The 22990-nt window shown below is 40.0% G+C and overlaps 1 protein-coding gene across 6 annotated transcripts in view; it reads right to left on the bottom strand.

Moving 5' to 3' along the window:
* Positions 1 to 21377: 21377 nt before the first annotated feature.
* The window catches only part of CNTNAP4 (contactin associated protein family member 4), a 284057-nt gene continuing 282444 nt past the window's right edge, over positions 21378 to 22990 (bottom strand). For all 6 annotated transcript variants that reach the window (XM_088830269.1, XM_088830270.1, XM_088830272.1 and 3 more), the window contains one exon: positions 21378 to 21571. In XM_088830269.1, the coding sequence (XP_088686395.1) occupies positions 21378 to 21571 (194 nt within the window). The remainder of the gene's footprint in view (positions 21572 to 22990) is intronic.

The raw sequence follows: 22990 nt of genomic DNA on the forward strand, positions 1-22990 counted from the left end.
GTTACTAACAAAACCTTGTCCTTACCATTTTAACCAGTGTAGGATTTTATCTTTGATGACAGCACTACGGGTTATTTAAATCAGCCAAGTCAAAGAAGAAGTCAGAGGTTTCTTCTTAAACTAGAGGAGAGGGAAGGGAAATCAGACTTGAACTGAACTTTACTTAAAACTGGAGGTGTGAAGAGAATGATGTTTCACATGGAAAGCTATCCATGAGGCATTTTCTGCTAGGAATACACAGAAGTATTTGTGATTCATTAAATATCAGGGTCAATACTTTATTTCTAAAAAATACAGCTAATTTTTTTCCTTGACTTTCAACTGGTTGTTTGTGTACATACTTTTTAAAAATTGAAGTATAATTCACTTAGAATGTTGTGTTAGTTTCGGGTGTACAGCAACTTGATTCAGATATATATATGTATATACATACACTTATTTTCAGATTATTTTCCCTTATAGGTTATTGCAAAATATTAAGCACAATTCCCTGTGCTACACAGTTAGTCCTTGTTGATTATCTATTTCATATATAACAGTGATTTGATCATATGATCCTCTGTGACCATCTTATAAGCCTCAACTGGAGGCCATCACCAAGGAGGCCAAGTATGGAATAATCTGAGTAACAAAGAAGGTAGTCATGGGATTGGATCATGACCCACTGAGTAAAACAAACAAGCATTGACTAACGTTAATGGATAATTAAATACTTAAATGGTGGAGAATGGCAGCTCTTCCTTAGGGAAAAATCTAAGTTAATAAATGTGGAAGGAATGAAGGAAATACAAAGCACCATGAGGCAGACTTCACAAGTAATAACAGTAGGAGACAAGATGCAGAAATGGATGCTGAGATCAGTGGGTGAAAGTTTAAGGAGAGAGGGAAGCATGGGAAGATGGCGGAGGAATAGGATGGGGCAACCACTTTCTCCCCCACAAAATCAGCAAAAGAACATTTGAACGCTGAGTAAATCCCACAAAACAACTTCTGAATACCGGCAGAGGACATCAGGCACTCAGAAAAGCAGCCCATAGTCGTCAAAAGGAGGTACGAAATAGTGTAAAAGATAAAAAGAGAGACAAAAGAGGGAGGGACGGAGCTCCATCCCGGGAAGGGAGGCTTAAAAAAAAAAAAGAGAGAGAGAAGTTTCCAAACACCTGGAAACACTGGCGAGTGGAACCTCAGAGGGCCCCATAACTGGGAGACAAAAGACAAAAATAATTAAAACTCACGGACTAAGTGCCCAGAGGAAACTCTCAGTGGAGAAGCGGCGCAGACGCCCACACCCCCCACTAGCAGGCGGGGGCTGGGCAGGGAGGCGTGGGCAGCCGCGCTTAGAGGGAGAAAGGGCGGCAGCGCTTAGAGGAAGACCCAGGCTTGAACGACCCAGGGCAAACTGAGGGCACGAATTTAAGATAGCGAAGCAGAAAGGCAAAAAGCCCGAACCCAAGACTCCGCCAGCCCCGCTCACAGAACAAAGGACTGAGCAGAGTGAGCCAGCTGCAGGTGGCCCAGCCCCCAGCCCCCGCCTACACAGGCAGGGAGAGCAGCCAGCACCGGGAGGGGCAGCCACGGCTCCAGAGAGGCTTCCTGTACCAAGATGCAGGCAGGCTTCCTTGCTAACCAAGACTTCTTGGGTTCGGGCCGGTCGATATCCACCTGAGAAACTGCGCCGGTTGTACACCCAGAAAACCGAGTGGCAGGGACCGGGAAGGCGATAAGTTGCAGCGACCACGCTCACCAAATGCCTGGTCACCCGAGCTGCTCAGACTGGGGAAGGCACAAAACGCAGGCCCAGCCAAGTCTGCGCCTTTGTGGAGTACCCGAGGACCTGAACCCGAGCCGCTCAGACCCGGGAAGTGCATGCAACCCAGCGATGGCCATGGACAGCTCCCGGCAGAGCAACTCAGAGCTTGAGCAGCATAAACAGGGAAAGAACACACGCCTCCAGCGGGAGCATTCCCAGTGTGGCCGAGACACTGCGAGCACTCCCCACAGATGCCAGGGATATTTGTTAGCTGCGTTCCTCCCTCCCCACAGCACAACTGAACAGGTGAGCCAGGAAAAAAAAAAAAAGTGTCCACCACCGCTACTGGTGTTAGGACGGGAATTAGACACTGAGGAGACCAGAAAACAGAAGAGCTTTTTGAACAGAAGGAACTGCCTTGGAAGTAACAGAGGGAGAAGCCTTGAGCCTACTGCAAGAATAAGACTGAAAACCAGAGGCAGAGACTTAAGTCCAAATCCTGAGAACACCAGAGATCTCCTGTTCCAGAGAACATTAATTGATAGGTACTCATCAAATACCTCCATACATACATACAGTGAAACCAGGCAACACCCAAGGGTCAACAAGTTTCACTGAAAGACATACTACGGAAACTATCCAGCAACACAGGAGAATAGCACTGAGCTTCAATATACAGGCTGCCCAAAGCCACTCCAAACCCATTGACATCTCAAACTTATTACTGGACACTTCATTCCACTTCAGAGAGAAGAAATCTAGCTCCACCCACCAGAACATCGACACAAGCTTCCCTAACAAGGGAACCTTAACAAGTCACCCATCCAACCCCTACATAATAAAGAGAACTCCACAAACTGCCAGAAGACGGAAAGGCCACTCAGAACACAGCGATATAAGCAAGATGAAGAGGCAGAGAAATACCCAGCAAGTAAAGGAACAGGATAAATGTCCACCAACACAAACAAAAGAGGAAGATATAGGGAACCTACCCGATAAAGAATTTCGAATTTTAATTGTGAAAATGATTCAAAATCTGGAAAGCAAAATGGAGTTACAGATAAATAAACTGGAGAAAAGGATTGAGAAGATGCAAGAAATCTTCAATAAGGAATTAGAGGAAATAAAAAAGAGTCAATATATAACATGAGATCAGAAACACTCTCGAGGGCACAAACAGTAGAATAACGGAGGCAGAAGACAGGATAAGTGAGCTAGAAGATAGAATTGTAGAAATAAATGAAACAGAGACGGAAAAAGAAAAAAGAATTAAAAGAAATGAGGACAATATTAGAGCCATATGGGACAATATTAAACGCTCCAACATTCGAATCATAGGAGTCCCAGAAGAAGAAGACAAAAAGAAAGACCATGAGACAATACTTGAGGAGGTAATAGTTGAAAATTTCCCTAAAATGGGGAAGGAAATAATCACCCAAGTCCAAGAAACACAGAGAGTCCCTAACAGGATAAACTCAAGGCGAAATACTCCAAGGCACATATTAATCAAATTAACAAAGATTAAACACAAAGAACAAATATTAAAAGCAGCAAGGGAAAAACAACAAATAACACACAAAGGGATCCCCATAAGGATAACAGCTGATCTTCCAGCAGAAACTCTTCAGGCCAGGAGGGAATGGCAAGACATACTTAAAGTGATGAAAGAAAGTAACCTACAGCCCAGGTTACTGTACCCAGCAAGGATCTCATTCAAATATGAAGGAGAAATCAAAAGCTTTAAAGACAAGCAAAAGCTGAGAGAATTCAGCATCACCAAACCACCTCTCCAACAAATGCTAAAGGACCTTCTCTAGACAGGAAACACAGAAAGGGTATATAAACTCGAACCCAAAACAATAAAGAAAATGGCAACAGGATCATACTTATCAATAATCACCTTAAACGTAAATGGGTTGAATGCCCCAACCAAAAGACAAAGGCTGGCTGAATGGGTACAAAAACAAGACCCCCATATATGTTGTCTACAAGAGACCCACCTCAAAACGAGGGACACATACAGACTGAAAGTGAAGGGCTGGAAAAAGATATTCCACGGAAATAGAGACCAAAAGAAAGCAGGTGTTCAGTTCAGTTCAGTCGCTCAGTCGTGTCCGACTCTTTGCGACCCCAGGAATCACAGCACGCCAGGCCTCCCTGTCCATCACCATCTCCCAGAGTTCACTCAGACTCATGTCCATCGAGTCGGTGATGCCATCCAGCCATCTCATTCTCTGTCATCCCCATCTCCTCCCATCCCCAATACTTCCTAGCATCAGACTCTTTTCCAGAGAGTCAACTCGACACATGAGGTGGCCAGAGTATTGGAGTTTCAGCTTTAGTATCAGTCCTTCCAATGAACACCCTGGATTGATCTCCTTTATCAGATAAAATAGATTTTAAAACAAAGGCTGTGAAAAGAGACAAAGAAGGAAACTACATAATGATCAAAGGATCAATCCAAGAAGAAGATACGGCAATTATAAATATTTATGCACCCAACATAGGAGCACCACAATAGGTAAGAAAATTACTAACAAGTATGAAAGGGGAAATTAACCATAACGCAATAACAGTGGGAGACTTTACTACCCCATTCACACCTATGGATAGATCAACTAAATAGAAAATTAACAAGGAAACACAAACTTTAAATGATACAATAGACCAGTTAGATCTGATAGATCTCTATAGGACATTCCACCCCAAAACAATGAATTTCACCTTTTTCTCAAGTGCACACGGAACCTTTTCCAGGATAGATCACATCCTGGGCCATAAATCTAGCCTTGGTAAATTCAAAAAAATTGAAATCATTCCAAGCATCTTTTCTGACCACAATGCAGTAAGATTAGATCTCAATTACGGGAGAAAAACTATTAACAATGCCAACATATGGAGGCTGAAAAACACGCTGCTGAATAATGAACAAATCAAAGAAGAAATCAAAAGAGAAATCAAAATATGCATAGATATGAATGAAAAGGAAAACACAACAACCCAAAACCTCTGGGACACTGTAAAAGCAGTGCTAAGTGGGAAGTTCATAGCAATACAGGCAGACCTCAAGAAACAAGAAAAAAGTCAACCAAATAACCTAACTCTACATTTAAAGCAACTAGAAAAGGAAGAAATGAAGAACCCCAGGGTTAGCAGAAGGAAAGAAATCATAAAAATTAGGGCAGAGATAAATGCAAAAGAAACAAAAGAGACCATAGCAAAAATCAACAAAGCCAAAAGCTGGTTCTTTGAGAAGGTAAATAAAATTGACAAAACACTAGCCAGACTCATCAAGAAACAAAGGGAGAAGAACCAAATCAACAAAATTAGAAGTGAAAATGGAGAGATCACAACCGACAACACAGAAATACAAAGGATTATTAAAGAATACTATCAGCAATTATATGGCAATAAAATGAATAACTCGGGAGAAATGGACAAATTCCTTGAAAATTACACCTTGCTAAAACTGAACCAGAAAGAAATAGAAAATCTGAATAGACCCATCACAAGCACAGAACTAGAGGCTGTAGTCAGAAATCTTCCAGCAAACAAAAGCCCGGGTCCAGATGGCTTCACAGCTGAATTCTACCAAAAATTTAAAGAAGAGCTAACACCTATTCTACTCAAACTCTTCCAGAAAATTGCGAGGAAGGGAAACTTCCAAACTCATTCTATGTGGCCACCATCACCCTAATCCCAAAACCAGGTAAAGATCCCACAAAAAAAAGAAAACTGCAGGCCAATATCACTGATGAACATAGATGCAAAAATCCTTAACAAAATTCTAGCAATCAGAATCCAACAACACATTAAGAAGAGCATACATCACGACCAAGTGGGCTTTATCCCAGAATGCAAGGATTCTTCAATATCCACAAATCAATCAACGTAATACACCACATTAACAAACTGAAAAATAAAAATCATATGATTATCTCAATAGATGCAGAGAAAGCCTTCGACAAAATTCAACATCCATTTATGATAAAAACCCCCCAGAAAGTGGGAATAGAAGGGACATATCTCAACATAATAAAAGCTATATATGACAAACCCACAGCAAACATTATCCTCAATGGTGAAAAATGGAAAGCATTTCCCCTAAAGTCAGGAACAAGACAAGGGTGCCCACTCTCACCACTACTATTCAACATAGTTCTGGAAGTTTTGGCTACAGCAATCAGAGCAGAAAAAGACATTAAAGGAATACAAATTGGAAAAGAAGAAGTAAAACTTTCACTATTCGCTGATGACGTGATCCTCTACACAGAATACCCTAACGACTCTACCAGAAAACTGCTAGAGCTAATCAATGAATACAGTAAAGTTGCAGGATATAAAATCAACACACAGAAATCTCTTGCATTCCTATACACTAAAAACGAGAAAATAGAGAAATTAAGAAAACTATTACATTGACTGTTGCAAAGAAAAGAATTAAATACTTAGGAATATATCTACCTAAGGAAACAAAAGACTTGTACATAGAAAACTATAAAACACTAGTGAAAGTAATCAAAGAGGACATTAATAGATGGATAAATATACCGTGTTCGTGGATTGGAAGAATAAATATTGTAAAAATGAGTATACTACCCAAAGTAATTTATATATTCAATACAAGCCCTATCAAGCTACCAACAATATTTTTCACAGAACTAGAACAAATAATCTCGCAATTTGTATGGAAATACAAAAAACCTTGAATAACCAAAGCAATCTTGAAGAAGAAGAATGGAACTGGAGGAATTATCCTGCTGGACTTCAGGCTCTACTACAAAGCCACAGTCATCGGGACAGTATGGTACTGGCATAAAGACAGAAATATAGATCAATGGAACAAAATAGAAAGCGCAGAGATAAATCCACTCACCTATGGACACCTTATCTTTGACAAAGTAGGCAAGAATATAAAATGGAGAAAAGACAGTCTCTTCAACAAGCGGTGCTGGGAAAACTGGTCAGCCACTTGTAAAAGAATGAAACTAGAACACTTCCTAACACCACACACCAAAATAAACTCAAAATGGATTAGAGAGCTAAATGTAAGTCCAGATTCTATAAAACTCCTAGAGAAGAACGTAGGCAAAACACTCTCCGACATAAATCACAGCAGGATCCTTCAAGACCCACCTCCCAGAATATTGGAAATAAAAGCAAAAATAAACAAATGGGACCTAATTAAAATCAAAAGCTTCTGCACAGCAAAGGAAACTATAAGCAAGGTGAAAAGACAGCCTTCATAATGGGAGAAAATAAAAGCAAATGAAAAAACTGATAAAGGATTAATCTCCAAAATATACAAGCAGCTCCTGCAGCTAAATTCCAGAAAAATAAATGACCCAATCAAAAAATGGGCCAAAGAACTAAACAGACATTGGCTAACAAACACATGAAAAAATGCTCAACATCCCTCATAATCAGAGAAATGCAAATCAAAACCACAATGAGATACCATTTCACACCAGTCAGAATGACTGCTATCCAAAAGTCTACATGCAATAAATGCTGGAGAGGGTGTGGAGAAAAGGGAACCCTCTTATACTGTTGGTGGGAATGCAAACTAGTACAGCCACCATGGAGAATAGTGTGGAGATTCCTCAAAAAACTTGAAATAGAGCTGCCCTATGATCCAGCAATCACATTCCTGGGCATACACACCAAGGAAACCAGAATTGAAAGAGACACATGTACTCCAATATTCATCGCAGCACTGTTTATAATAGCCAGGACATGGAAGCAACCTAGATGTCCATCTGCAGATGAATGGATAAGAAAGCTTTGGTACATATACACAATGGAGTATTTTTCAGCCATCAAAAAGAATGCAGTTGAATCAGTTCTAATGAGGTGGATGAAATTGGAGCCTATTATACATAGTGAAGTAAGCCAGAAAGAAATACATCAATACAGTATACTAACGCATAAGAGACATAGGTATATAGAACTGTCTTTGGGACTCTGTGGAAGAGGGTGAAGGTGGGATGATTTGGGAGAATGGCATTCAGTTCAATTCAGTTCAGTTCAGTCGCTCAGTCGTGTCCGACTCTCCGCGACCCCATGAATCACAGCACTCCAGACCTCCCTGTCCATCACCAACTCCCGGAGTTCACTCAAACTCATGTCCACAGAGTCGGTGATGCCATCCAGACATCTCATTCTCTCTCATCCCCTTCTCCTCCCGCCCCCAACCTTTCCTAGCATCAGAGACTTCTCCAGTGAGTCAACTCGTCGCATGAGGTGGCCAAAGTATTGCAGTTTCAACTTTAGCATCAGTCCTTCCAATGAACACCCAGGATCGATCTCCCTTAGAATGGACTGGTTGGATCTCCTTGCAGTCCAAGGGACTCTCAAGAGTCTTCTCCAACACCACAGTTCAAAAGCATCAATTCTTCGGCGATCAGCTTTCTTCACAGTCCAACTCTCACATCCATACATGACCACGGGAAAAACCATTGCCTTGACTAGATGGACCTTGGTTGGCAAAGTAATGTCTCTGCTTTTTAATATACTATCAAGGTTGGTCATAACTTTCCTTCCAAGGAGCAAGCGTCTTTTAATTTCATGGCTGCAATCAGCATCTGAAGTGATTTTGGAGCCTCCAAAAAATAAAGTCTGACACTGTTTCCACTCTTTTTCCATCTATTTCCCGTGAAGTGATGGGACCAGATGCCATGATCTTTGTTTTCTGAATGTTGAGCTTCAAGCCAACCTTTTCACTCTCCTCTTTCACTTTCATCAAGAGGCTTTTGAGTTCCTCTTCACTTTCTGCCATAAGGGTGGTGTCATCTGCATATCTGAGGTTATTGGTATTTCTCCTAGCAATCTTGATTCCAGCTTGTGCTTCTTCCAGCCCAGCGTTCCTCATGATATATGGATCATGGAGAAAGCAAGAGAGAATGGCATTGTAGCATGTATATTATCATATGTGAAGTGAATCACCAGTCCAGGTTCGATGCCTGATACAGGATGCTTGGGGCTGGTGCACAGGGATGACCTAGAGGGAGGCTATGGGGAAGAGGGAGGTGGGAGGGGGGTTCAAGAAAGGGAACACATGTACACCCGAGGCGGATTCGTGTCAATGTATGGCATAACCAACCAATATATTAATGTAAGGCGATTTGCCTCCAATAAAATTAAAAAAAAAAAAGAGCTTTCCCCACCTTCGAATCCTAGGAAGCTCAAACTCAAATAAATGCACCTAATCTTATAACATAAAAAAAAAAGTTTAAGGAGAAACCCAGGGTCCATATCACAAGTAATGAGACATACTGACATCATGTACTCCATGATACTATGAACTGAGCAGGACACAACATTGCTCCTGTGATTTTCATGCCAAAAAATGCATATGTTCTATTTCATCATAAGAAAAACCAGAAAAGCCAAAATTGAGTGATATCTATAAAATGATCATGTGTTGTAAGAAATCAGAAGCATCACAGTCATGAAAGATTAAGAGCAGACTAATGGCCATCCCAGGTGGAAGGGCAATAAAGAAACATAGCAGCTATGTGCAATCAGGGAACCTGGACTAGATCCTGGAGCAAAAATAGGATAATAGGGGGAAAATTTGAGGAAGTTGCATAAGAATCTGTAGGCTAATATTCAATGTTAATTTCCTGGTTTTTATCATTGAAGTCTGACTGTGTAAGTTGTTAATATTAGGGAAGATGAAGGAAGAGTAAATGCTTTCCTTTCTGTCCCAGTTTTACAACTTTCCTGGAATTCTCAAATTATTTCAAATAAAAAATTTTTATAAAGTACAGAGATCTAGCATTCTCATGTAGACCCATCCTTTCTTGAGCAGTTTCCAAATTAAACCTAAAATGATACCGAGATATTTAATATCCCCTCCTGGTACACATTTCAGCTTATTCTTCTGAAAGTTGCTACTGGTACATGAACGGGCACACAACCCCCATACAAAGCGCCAGGTCTGTCAATAAGCAGAAGTCCAGCTTGATTAGTAATAAAAGGCATTTACTATAAATGTAGTTATACTCTTTCAACATTACAATAAGTAAAAGCACATTACTGATGAATGCAGCATGCAAAATGAAATGTTAATTGCCCATAAGTGTTACTGTGGGTAAATTGGTATTGAACGAGGGTGCCATTTTTAGCACTAATGTATATAATGTGACTCATTTAAAACACATTTCAGTACCTCAAATATAAAATTGAGCAAATTTAGGGCATTGAGTAATTGGCTTTCATTAAGGTCTTTCTTAATTGGATCTTTTGGAAATAGGTTTATTAGTGATCACAAAATGAATCTGTAAAGCAATTTGTAAAAATGCAGACTTTACCATGTAATGGACACTGCATTCGTGGTCATTACCATCAGGAGGAGTTGGGCATGTGATAGATAAGCTACATTTTGCTTAATGTTTGCTTTGAGGTATTTTATTGCTCTAAATAGGTAGTAAATGTCCATTTGAAAAGAAAAACAATAGTTACCAAGCTGCATAAAAAATAACTGGAGGACTGTCTATGTTTCTACCAATTTTAATCAAGTAAGAGAAAGCCATCACCCTCAATCATCCTACATGCCAAAGTCACTGGGAAATGGAGCCATGCTGAAGCCTGTGTAAGCACAGCAGAGCTGCTGCCAGCCCACCAGTGCACTGAGGCAACTGGAAGCATCCAGTCCAATCAAGGAGTAGGTGCTTGCTCATTCTCCACCCCCCCCATCCCCTTCCACCTGGACTTCAGGTGAAACAATTTTCAAACCAAACAGAAGACTATATTAGAAAATATAATTCACCTTACAAATTACAATATTGAAAATCCTCATTTTCTTTCAATTTAAACACACTGTGCAATCTATGATGCTCAAACTATGGCCATTAAAAAAAAAAAAAAAAACTTAATCCAAATGTTCATAACAGCAAGCCTATATTGTATAATTGTGAGCACATATTGTATGGATCTTCCATAAACTCAACAAAAAGAAAGGTATATTAATATTAGTAGTTCAGATAACTGCTGAGAAACTAGCCTTCAATTCTACATGACAGCATGAATAATACTGAACAGACAGAAGTAAATGACGGATTGTGGCAGCACTCTTTATAACATGTGAAAAAGTGGCCTGGAGGCTAGTGTGCTTCATTAAGAGCAAATCTGAGATAGAAGGACTAGGCAATGTAAAAATTCCAACTAGTAGAGAATGAAGTTTTCAGCACACATATTTGTCTTTTTGTTTCGTTTGTGGGTTTGTTCGTAAGACAAAAGATTGATTTTAGTAAAGTAATATTAACTTGCTGCTAAGTCACTTCAGTCGTGTCCGACTCTGTGCGACCCCATAGGCGGAAGCCCACCAGGCTCCCCCGTCCCTGGGATTCTCCAGGCAAGAACACTGGAGTGGGTTGCCATTTCTTTCTCCATTATTAACTTAGATGCTGATTAAAGATATTTTATTGAAAAGTACAGTGCTTATTTAACTTATATGCAGAGTACATCATGAGGAACGCTAGGCTGGAAGAAGCACAAGCTGGAATCAAGATTGCTGGGAGAAATATCAATAACCTCAGATATGCAGATGACACTACCCTTATGGCAGAAAGTGAAGAGGAACTCAAAAGCCTCTTGATGAAAGTGAAAGAGGAGAGTGAAAAGGTTGGCTTGAAGTTCAACATTCAGAAAACTAAGATCATGGCATCTGGTCCCATCACTTCATGGGAAATAGATGGAAAAACAGTGGAAACAGTGTCAGACTTTATTTTTGGGGGCTCCAAAATCACTGCAGATGCTGATTGCAGTCATGAAATTAAAAGACGCTTGCTCCTTGGAAGGAAAGTTATGACCAACCTTGATAGTATATTAAAAAGCAGAGACATTACTTTGCCAGCCAAGGTCCGTCTAGTCAAGGCAATGGTTTCTCCCGTGGTCATGTATGGATGTGAGAGTTGGACTCTGAAGAAAGCTGATTGCCGAAGAATCGATGCTTTTGAACTGTGGTGTTGGAGAAGACTCTTGAGAGTCCCTTGGACTGCAAGGAGATCCAACCAGTCCATTCTAAAGGAGATCAATCCTGGATGTTCATTGGAGGGACTGATGCTAAAGCTGAAACTGCAATACTTTGGCCACCTCATGCGACGAGTTGACTCACTGGAAAAGACTGTGATGCTGGGAAAGGTTGGGGGAGGGAGCAGAAGGGGACGACCGAGAATGAGATGGCTGGATGGCATCACCGACTCTGTGGACATGAGTTTGAGTGTACTCCGGGAGTTGGTGATGGACAGGGAGGCCTGGCGTGCTGTAATTCATGGGGTCGCGGAGAGTTGGACACGACTGAGCGACTGAACTGAACTGAACTGAACTGAACAGTGGTGTGAGGGGTGAACTAATCTGTTTTGCTAATAATCAAGGCTGCATTTAAACATTACTAGTGGTGTTCAGGGTTTGCAGGTAAAGATAATTATTTATCTTTGCAGCAGCCTTGCTTTCCTATGGAGTAAGAAATTAACCCTTCAATTATGTCAATTATACATATACAGAAAGCAGCCAGTGCTCAGTCATTATTTACTTAATCTTCACCCTTATGGCAGAAAGTGAAGAGGAACTCAAAAGCCTCTTGATGAAAGTGAAAGAGGAGAGTGAAAAGGTTGGCTTGAAGCTCAACATTCAGAAAACAAAGATCATGGCATCTGGTCCCATCACTTCACGGGAAATAGATGGAAAAAGAGTGGAAACAGTGTCAGACTTTATTTTTTTCGGCTCCAAAATCACTGAAGATTCTGATTGCAGTCATGAAATTAAAAGACGCTGGCTCCTTGGAAGGAAAGTTATGACCAACCTAGATAGTACATTAAAAAGCAGAGACGTTACTTTGCCAACAAAGGTCCGTCTAGTCAAGGCTATGGTTTTTCCCGTGGTCATGTATGGATGTGAGAGTTGGACTGTGAAGAAGGCTGATCGCTGAAGAATTGATGCTTTTGAACTGTGGTGCTGGAGAAGACTCTTGAGAGTCCCTTGTACTGCAAGGAGATCCAACCAGTCCATTCTGAAGGAGATCAATCCTGGGTGTTCATTGGAGGGACTGATGCTAAAGTTGAAACTGCAATACTTTGGCCACCTCATGCGACGAGCTGACTCACTGGAAAACTCTGATGCTAGGAAAGGTTGGGGGCGGGAGGAGAAGGGGATGAGAGAGAATGAGATGGCTGGATGGCATCACCGACTCGATGGACATGAGTTTGAGTGAACTCCGGGAGTTGGTGATGGACAGGGAGGCCTGGTGTGCTGTGATTCATGGGGTCGCAGAGAGTCGGACACGACTGAGTGACTGAACTGAACTGAACTGAGTCATTACTTACTTATTCATTCAATTAACTCTACTGGGTGACTGTTAATAAAGCCCTGTGTTGGTGGTGGGACTGACTGAATGTGAAAGGCAGGAAGACACGTATCTTGATCTCATGGTGCTGTGAGTCAATTTCATGACCGAAGCCAATAGAAAAGTAGAAACTGCTCAACGAAAATTTTAGAGGCATTTTATCACCATGTCAATTTCATACATCATGAAATTTCAAATGTGGTAAGTTGTACTAAATTCCACTGTGAAAGTCATCAGGAAAGATGAGGGATTTTCTTTTTCTTATGTAAATTACAGGTAGAAGAAAGATATGTGGACATGTGAAACCATTCAGAAACTATCATCAGAATTATCACCACTATAGTTCTGAGTAGAAGTCATCCATGTTTAAATTAGTTTGGTCAGGTTTCATTTCTGATTGTTTTTGGAATGATAAAATGTGCTGCTTTGTTATGTTTGGTTTATTCTTCATAGAATTACAGCCCTATTCCAGATGTCATTCTCCAAAAATTTATTTGATGCTACAGATTTTCTACTAAGAAAAGTTTGTCAGATATCTTAAGCAAATGAAAAAAAAAATTTGTGCAGTCTCTCGATCATCATAGTCATTTGTAACCATATTCTTTTCACATTTACTTTGGAAGAACAGGTCATTTGACTGCTCAATTTAAAAATTAATTTGCTCCTTTAGAAAATATGGAGAAACATGAATTTTCACAGAAATATAATTTTTCAGAAAGTTTCCACACAAACAGTTTGAAAGCAGATATGTTAGTTCAATGAGCACGAAATTATGTCTGGTATCAGCACATGGAAAAGGAGCAAATACAAATCAGTCTGGTGTGACACAAGGAATTATAACAAGAACTGGTCTTGCTAGTCTATGGCTTGATAAAATCAGTTCAGTTCAGTCGCTCAGTCGTGTCCGACTCTCCGCGACCCCATGAATCACAGCACGCCAGGCCTCCCTGTCCATCACCAACTCCCGGAGTTCACTCAAACTCATGTCCACAGAGTCAATGATGCCATCCAGCCATATTATTCTCGGTCGTCCCCTTCTGCTCCCTCCCCCAACCTTTCCCAGCATCAGAGTCTTTTCCAGTGAGTCAACTCATCACATGAGGTGGCCAAAGTATTGGAGTTTCAGCTTTAGCATCAATCCTTCCAATGAACACCCAGGATCGATCTCCCTTAGAATGGACTGGTTGGATCTCCTTGCAGTCCAAGGGACTCTCAAGAGTCTTCTCCAACACCACAGTTCAAAAGCATCAATTCTTCGGCGATCAGCTTTCTTCACAGTCCAACTCTCACATCCATACATGACCATGGGAAAAACCATAGCCTTGACTAGACGGACCTTTGTTGGCAAAGTAATGTTTCTGCTTTTTAATATATTATCATGGTTGGTCATAACTTTCCTTCCGAGGAGTAAGCGTCTTTTAATTTCATGGCTGCAATCAGCATCTGCAGTGATTTTGGAACCTCCAAAAAATAAAGTCTGACACTGTTTTCACTGTTTTTCCATCTATTTCCCATGAAGTGATGGGACCAGATGCCATGATCTTAGTTTTCTGAATGTTGAGCTTCAAGCCAACCTTTAACTCTCCTCTTTCACTTTCATCAAGAGGCCTTTGAGTTCCTCTTCACTTTCTGCCATAAGGGTAGTGTCATCTGCATATCTGAGATTATTGATATTTCTCCCAGCAATCTTGATTCCAGCTTGTGCTTCTTCCAGCCCAGCGTTCCTCATGATGTACTCTGCATATAAGTTAAATAAGCAGGGTGACAATATACAGCCCTGACGCACTCCTTTCCCTTTTGGAACCAGTCGGTTGTTCCATGTACAGTTCTGACTGTTGCTTCCTGACCTGCATACAGGTTTCTCAAGAGGCAGATCAGGTGGTCTGGTATTCCCATCTCTTTCAAAATTTTCCACAGTTTATTGTGATCCACACAGTCAAAGGCTTTGGCATAGTCGAGGAAGCAGAAATAGATGTTTTTCTGGAACTCTCTTGCTTTCTCCATGATCTGAGAGACGCCAGCCCTGGCGGCGCAGACGCGAGAGACGCCGGCCCCGGCGCAATGGACCAGGCAAAGGGGCGCAGCCAAGACGAGCTACCCCACGCCTGAGGCCAGGGCCGGCGGCCAAGAGGAGCTACCCCACCTCCAATAGGCGGTGGCAGCGCGGATGCAGGAGGGCCGAGAGGAGCTACTCCACATTCAAGGTCAGGAGGGGCGGCCTTGAGGAGATACCCCTCATCCAAGGTAAGGTACAGCGGCTGCACTTTGCTGGAGCGGCTGTGAAGAGATTTTCTAGGACCAAGGTAAGAGAAACCCAAATAAGACGGTAGGTATTGCGAGGGGGCATCAGAGGGCAGACACACTGAAATCATAATCACAGGAAACTAGTTGATCTGATCACATGGACCACAGCCGAATGTGGTCCACTGGAGAAGGGAATGGCAAACCACTTCAGTATACTTGCCTTGAGAACCCCATGAACAGTATCAAAGGGCAAAATGATAGGATACTGAATGAGGAATTCCGCAGGTCGGTAGGTGCCCAGTATGCTACTGGAGATCAGTGGAGAAATAACTCTAGAAGGAATAAAGGGGTGGAGCAAAACCAATACCCAGTTGTGGATGTGACCGATGATAGAAGCAAGGTCCGGTGCTGTAAAGAGCAATGGCTTGATAAAATAGATATTACTAATTTAATGACGTTAGAAAAAAATCATTAGCGCTCCTAATTTTCCATATGAAAACACTGAGCAAGTCAAGTTTTGAGAGTTTCCAATCTTTTCTCAAGAGGAGGGGCAGGAAGTCACAGCCAAGGAAGGAACCTAGGGTCCACTCTGACTAGATTCACTACTTGCATTGCCTCCATAGAAGGAAAGCAAGACAAATTTATGCAAAGAATTGGACACAACATTCTATACCTGACTCAGGAAATATGGGGACAGATGGTGACCTGGCCTCAGGTCATTTTACACAGAGAAACATAAAGGATAACTGAATACAGGTTCCTCTCTAGGAAAGTTCAACCAAAAAGGATCTGGAGTAAAGGATACCTGGCTAGTTGGATGAAGAAAAATACAGTAAATGGGGGTGTGGTAGCAAAACAGAAACAGATTCATCAGAGGTCTATCCTTCTTCTTCAGGAATTACCTAAGCTGAAGAGAGCTATTTGTCCAAGTTGATGCCCTTGTCACCAAGCAGTCAATACCCAATGCCTGGCTGATGGTGGTGGTGGGAGTTTAGTCACTAAATCTTGTCAGACTCTTGCAAATGCATGGGTGTAGCCCACACAGGCTCCTCTGTCCATGGGATTTTCCAGGCAAGAATACTGGAGTGGGTAGCCATTTCCTTCTCCAGGAGAACCTCCTGACCCAGGGTTCGAACCCACATCTCCTGCCTTTCAGGCAAATATACTTATTTACCACTGCCCAATGAAAGCAGGAATCAGCAAACTACAGCAGGCCAAATGCAACTCACTGCCTATGTTTGTAAGGCCTGTCAGCCAAGAATAGTTTATATACCTTTAAATGATTGTGGGGGGTGGGGAATCAAAACAGAAACATTTGATGACGCTGGAGTGGAAATCACGTGAAATTCACATTTCCGTGTAGATAAGTACGGGACTTACAATGCCCCAGACTCTACCCAATTCAGGACTTCTTTAAAGGACCATATTCACAGGGTGGGCTGAGTCTGTTGTCATGGCGCCAACCTCTCCATCCACCCCACTCTGCATCTTCTTTTCTCAGATGTTGACCTCTGCATTCAGTTCAATTCAGTCGCTCAGTCGTGTCCGACTCTCTGCGACCCCATGAATCACAGCACACCAGGCCTCCCTGTCCATCACCAACTCCCGGAGTTCACCCAAATTCATGTCCATAGAGTCGGTGATGCCATCCAGCCATCTCATTCTCTGTCGTCCCTTCTCCTCCCGCCCTCAATCCCTCCCAGCATCAGAGTCTTTTCCAGTGAGTCAACTCGTCGCATGATGTGGCCAAAGTATTGCAGTTTCAGCTTTAGCATCAGTCCTGCCAATGAACACCCAGGATTGATCTCCTTTAGAATGGACTGGTTGGATCTCCTTGCAGTCCAAGGGACTCTCAAGAGTCTTCTCCAGCACCACAGTTCAAAAGCATCAATTCTTCGGCAATCAGCTTTCTTCACAGTCCAACTCTCACATCCATACATGACCACGGGAAAAACCATAGCCTTGACTAGATGGACCTTGGTTGGCAAAATAATGTCTCTGCTTTTTAATATGCTATCTAGGTTTGTCATAACTGTAATTAAGAAACACGGAGAGAGCTAAAAAGTCACAGCTAAAGGAGCTGAATGTGATACGGTAGAGGATAGGACAGTGCAGGGCTATTTTCCCTTGTAAGATGTCTTGTACTACTTGAGATTTAAAATATATGCATGTATCTTAAAATAAAGTTTAAATATAATACTATAAATAAGGAAAATAATAAAAAAAACTGTTTCCCCAGAAAAGCCGTTACAATGGTGGGTCAGATGGTTTTCCCTCCCACCTTATTTGCATTTTCCAATGGTCAAAACCATGCTCTGGGGAAGTTACTGACACACCAGAAGTCCAACTCTCTTACCACATTATGTGCAAACTGTTCACATTTTCTTGCTCCTCATAGTCTTCCTTATAAACACACATGTGCTCATTCACATACATTCCAAACACACAGTCAGCTGCTGAGTTTTTTCTTCCCTGTTACCACTCTCCATTATCTGAACTTTGGAAAAGTAGAAGATGAGCAGGACTTATTAAATGCATCTGTAAAATGGTATTATTTAGTTAGATTAATCATTTAGTTGATATGTGGATTGGGAAATCAATCAACAAAACATATCTTAATGAGATGTGTCACCTTCTACCATACAGAAAACATTTGAAATGACTCAGTCAGATCCAATTCATAATGAGTATTTCATAAAGACTACTTATGTTTCAGTTAAAATATCTCTCCTAGAGTAAAGAACCATACGCTTAATAAATATTTTTTTAAAGAAAACCAAGTCTATCAATGGCAGTGACCTACCAAACAAAGGTTTATGTTCATTTTAAAAGGATATGGAAAAGATCTAGAACTATAGGTCATTTTGGACAAAAAGAAAACCAAGATCCTTCAAATTTTCTATACCACTAAATAACTGTCAAAACTTCAGATCTTGAAGGCACTAACGATCAGCAAAGTGTATAGCAAAAATGAAATTCTTGTCACAGCCTCACCACTTACACAGTACTATTAATATATGTCCCCTTGGGACTATAACCATATAACCTCATATATATGCATCTCAGACTTTTCATCTGTAAAACTGAGCTGTTCACACTAAATAATATACCAGTGATCACCAGTTGCATGATGGACTCTGTTTCAAGGATTATTTTTTTTTATAGACAAAGGATAATACCACCTGGTGAAAGAAAATCTGGAATGCTTAACTTCTGTCTGGTTGTTGTATGGGTTCTTCTTCTTATGGTTATTGTCTTTAACTTACTGTCTAAAGAATTTATTAAATTTGCTTTAAAGAGCAACACTGGGGAAAAGAGTTTTAAAAATGGAACTATTTCCTAGAGCAGATATATTTTCCACAAAATTAAGATGTCATTTCCCAGGCATGACCCTCATTTCATATGCCATGCTAAGTCCATTTTATTTCATATTTGAATTTAATGAGATTTGAGATATTTGGTCTTCTCAAAAGAGAATGTTAATTACATATTGTTTTCATTTGCGTCACTTGAAATAACTAATAAAGAATTTTTAAACTTTTATATTTCAGCAGGTTGTGCTATATTCTTACATATGACCCTATGCATATATGTAGGGTTCACTGGCCAAGTTCTCTGCAGAAGTAAAAGGATATCACCCAATTTAAACATAAGTAGCCTTTCAGCAAACAACTGCTAACAGTCAAACTGTTGTTCTCTGGAAAAATGTAAAATCTAGTTCAACTTCCTTGTTACAATCAGGAAACATTTTTGTATATTTTCTTTCATTTCTGAGTCTAGTTAAAAGGAAAAGTACATTATAAATGCAACCTTTGTTAACAATTCATAATAATCGTGGGGTGTACCAAAAAGTTTAAAAAAAATCACAAACACCAGTAAAGAAGGCATACATCTACACATCTTTTTACTGTTTTGAGAAAAAAAAATCCAGTATAATTTCCTCATTTGAAACTTTTATACAACATCTCAAAATATATTCTGCATTTTACTTCAAAAATGCATTTTATTAAGAAAAAAGAAGGAACAGATTACAAACCGGGGAATGAAAGTCATGGCATATGATATATCAGTGCGTTTTAATGCCATAATGTTAAACCAAGCAGTGCAGACCACAGAGTACTGTGAGGCTTCACTGTCTATAAGCCTGTCTACCTTCTAGCTCCCAAGCAGGTTAATCCTGCTACTAAATAACCAGAACACGTGTAAAAGATTCAGGGCTGTTATGACTGTATTCAGCTTTGCATCAAATGAAAACTACCATTTTGGTGTTCAACCCCTTGGCAGCTACCACAGGACTTCAAAGAAAAAGTATGCCATGTATCCATATAGGTCTTTCATAAACCATGGTTAATTCATGTCCTTAAGATTTAGTCAAGCATTTATAGAAAACACAAAAATGTATACAGTGCTATGAGAAAGGACAGGCAGGTTTTATAAGGAGAGTTAAGAGGGAAAATAAGGGAAAAAAATGTTCACTTTACATATTTCCAAATTGTTCTGGTGCGGACAAACTAAAGCATCTAATTTTTCCTTGGAAGACACCTGGAAAGTATGGGTATAAATACCAAAGTACCTTTGCTATATAATTGGCTTGTGGAATTCAAAGATAGCACATGAAAGCATCTTGTTCACATGGCCTCAAAGGTAATTACTGCAAGTTTCATAAAGTGATTGACAATTATTTGAATTTCAGGCATGTATAGATCTCCTAATCAGAATGTACTAGTTAGTAAGTTATATTGATTTTTGGTTCTTTTTGAGAAATTTACTCCATCATCATAAATAAGAAGTAACTGAAATAATAGAATATGACATATAATATGCCATCACCCCTTAGAAGGAACACACTTTAACAACTCTACTGGTTTTGCAAAAAAGGGGGCATGACTAAAGCTTATATTCCAAAAAGTATGTCCTGGAGATCAGTACATAGCTAATATATACCTGAAGTGGGGGATATAATTTAGAATGAAGAATGGAGCTTACACGTCAAATTGTCTCTTTTTTCTAATACATAAGAAGATGCTCCATGGTATATAGTGAATAGAGATCAAAGAAAAGTAGGTGATATACTTTAGAAAAACAGAATTATAAACTTATAAAGAAAAGTTACATAGGATTTGGGGAAAATATTCTCAGAAGTATATTTCATTTGAGACATTACAGTTGTAAATAAAAAAATAATTCTTTGCAGTGTTAAGAATTGTGTGTGTTTTTTATCAACAAGTTTACTTGCACATTTCACATTCTTTGGGAAATGGGAATTAACCAGGTTCTTAACTACTACCAATACCAAACCATGATAAGAAATTAAACAGAAAAGTTTTAAAGGCAAGACATCACATACTGATGACCAATGCCTTGTTACATACAAATTTTATGTTCAGAGCTGGAGCCTTACACGCAAAAGCTAATGTTTTCAAAATCATTAAAAACAGTCAAATCGAAATAGAGCAATACAAACAAACCAATGAAAACAAAAACATTGTTCCAGACTATTGATAAATTGTATTGAATGCAATACAGAGAAAGGCAAAGGGGTTTATATACTTTTGGCCACTGAAGATGCAAACACCAGCCAAACAGGATCTTAGAAGCATTTCCAGGTCTATGAATAACACCATGGGGACACCAAAGCAAATACAGCATATGTTCTCAAATAAAGCAAGGTCATTATAGTCCAATTTTGATTTTCACCTCTAACACAACTTAGGTGGCACGTGGTTGAGAGGCTAGTGCTAGTTTTCACACTGAAAAACTGTAGCTCTCAAGTGAGCTAAACTTCTGCTTTAGATTGTATCAGAACGGCTGGAAATTAACAGCAGTATCTAATCCTTGTTATACAGAATGACCGCTATGGGAAATAAGTCAACCGATGAGGCCTCCTGGAGCCATCTCGAGTCTGGACGTGGCAACATGGCAGTGCTGCAAATCCATTGCCTGTACATTCAGTGTAAGAACTTGTTTTTTGTTCTTTGAGAGCCCCTGGCTATTAAATCAGGCTATTGTAATTATACAGTAAATCATCTCTGCCAATCAGAAGAAGTACTCTTTCTGATTTTCACTGACTGCATTTTGTATATTAAGCTCACTTTTCAAAACAGCCTCAGCATTGTCTACATTCTCTGACCTTTTTGCCTCATTTCTTTTGTATAACCTTTTCTGCTGATAAATGCGGACAGCTATGGCAGTGATGCACAGCAAGATAAAGACCACAACAGCTATCAAACCTAGTGAGAGAAAAGAAACACAAAATCAGAACCATTGTCCAAACAGAACCTGTACAGACTTCATTGTTTAAGAAGTCATAATAAAATTATTTTCTACCAAAATCAAGCATCTAGTATATGTAAGTTGGAAATATCAAAAACCTCAGGCATTTCTGGATCAAGTAGTATCAAAATATGTTGAGTTTACTTCTGAGTTCTGTCAGTCTTACGGGCTCACCTTCATTTATTCTGAATGCATATTATACTGGATTATTTAGTGTATTTGTATATACAATTTTAATAACATATTACCTACATGTCTCTAAGTCCATGGGGTCACCTCATATTAATACCTAGACAAGTTTAAGTTATTTTGAAATTATATAGTAGCACATTGGAGAAGGAAATGGCAACCCACTCCAGTGTTCTTGCCTGGAGAATCCCAGGTACGGGGGAGCCTGGTGGGCTGGCGTCTATGGGGTCGCACAGAGTCGGACACGACTGAAGTGACTTAGCAGCAGCAGCCGTAACATCATAAAATAATCAAATGTATTTTTAATACTTCAGTAAACATTTTAAAACTGAACTTTAGTTGATTTACAATGTTGTGCTAGTTTAAGCTGTACAGCATGATTCCATTATATATATATATATATATACACACACATACATGTATGTCTATTATTTTTCAAATTCTTTTCCTTTATAGGTTATGACAAAATATTGAGTAAAGTCCCTGTGCTATACAATAGGTCCTTGTTGGTTACCTATTTTACATATAGTAGAGTGTGTATTCGGAGAAGGAAATGGCAACCCACTCCAGTGTTCTTGCCTGGAGAATCCCAGGGACAGGGGAGCCTGGTGGGCTGCCGTCTTTGGGGTCGCACAGAGTCGGACACGACTGAAGTGACTTAGCAGCAGCAGCAGCAGCAGAGTGTGTATGTTGATCCCAATCTCCTAATTTATCCCCTTAAATGTTAACATTTTACTGAGGTTGATTATCAATAATTTGTTATATACCTAAATAGCAAGAACAAGTTTTATATGAATAATCCTTACTATGAAATATATCGATCCTGATACATAGATGAGATTATATCTATATTAAGAATATTGATTTTTTGAGACATCTGATTGTAAATAAAAAATTGAAATATCACAGCGGTTAGCTATGCTAAATGGTTACCAATTCTGGCATCATGTTAAGTCAGTTATCTTCAAAGTGAGATCTCTGAATCCTTGATGGTTCCTGGAACACTTTGAGGAGGCCCACAGTGTCAAAACTATCCATTATAAGTCTAAGATGCCTTTTTCACTGTGTTGACATGTCCACTGAGAGAACAAAGCAATGTTAGGTAAAGTTTCTGGTACCTTAACATGAACTAAGGTAAGGTCACCAAACTTTCAAAGTGGTCACTGAATTCATAAAGTAAGCAGGCA

Source organism: Moschus berezovskii, chromosome 22, assembly GCF_049115385.1.
Source record: "Moschus berezovskii isolate FMDL1 chromosome 22, NW_MosBer_1.0, whole genome shotgun sequence".
NCBI classification, from domain to species: domain Eukaryota; kingdom Metazoa; phylum Chordata; class Mammalia; order Artiodactyla; family Moschidae; genus Moschus; species Moschus berezovskii.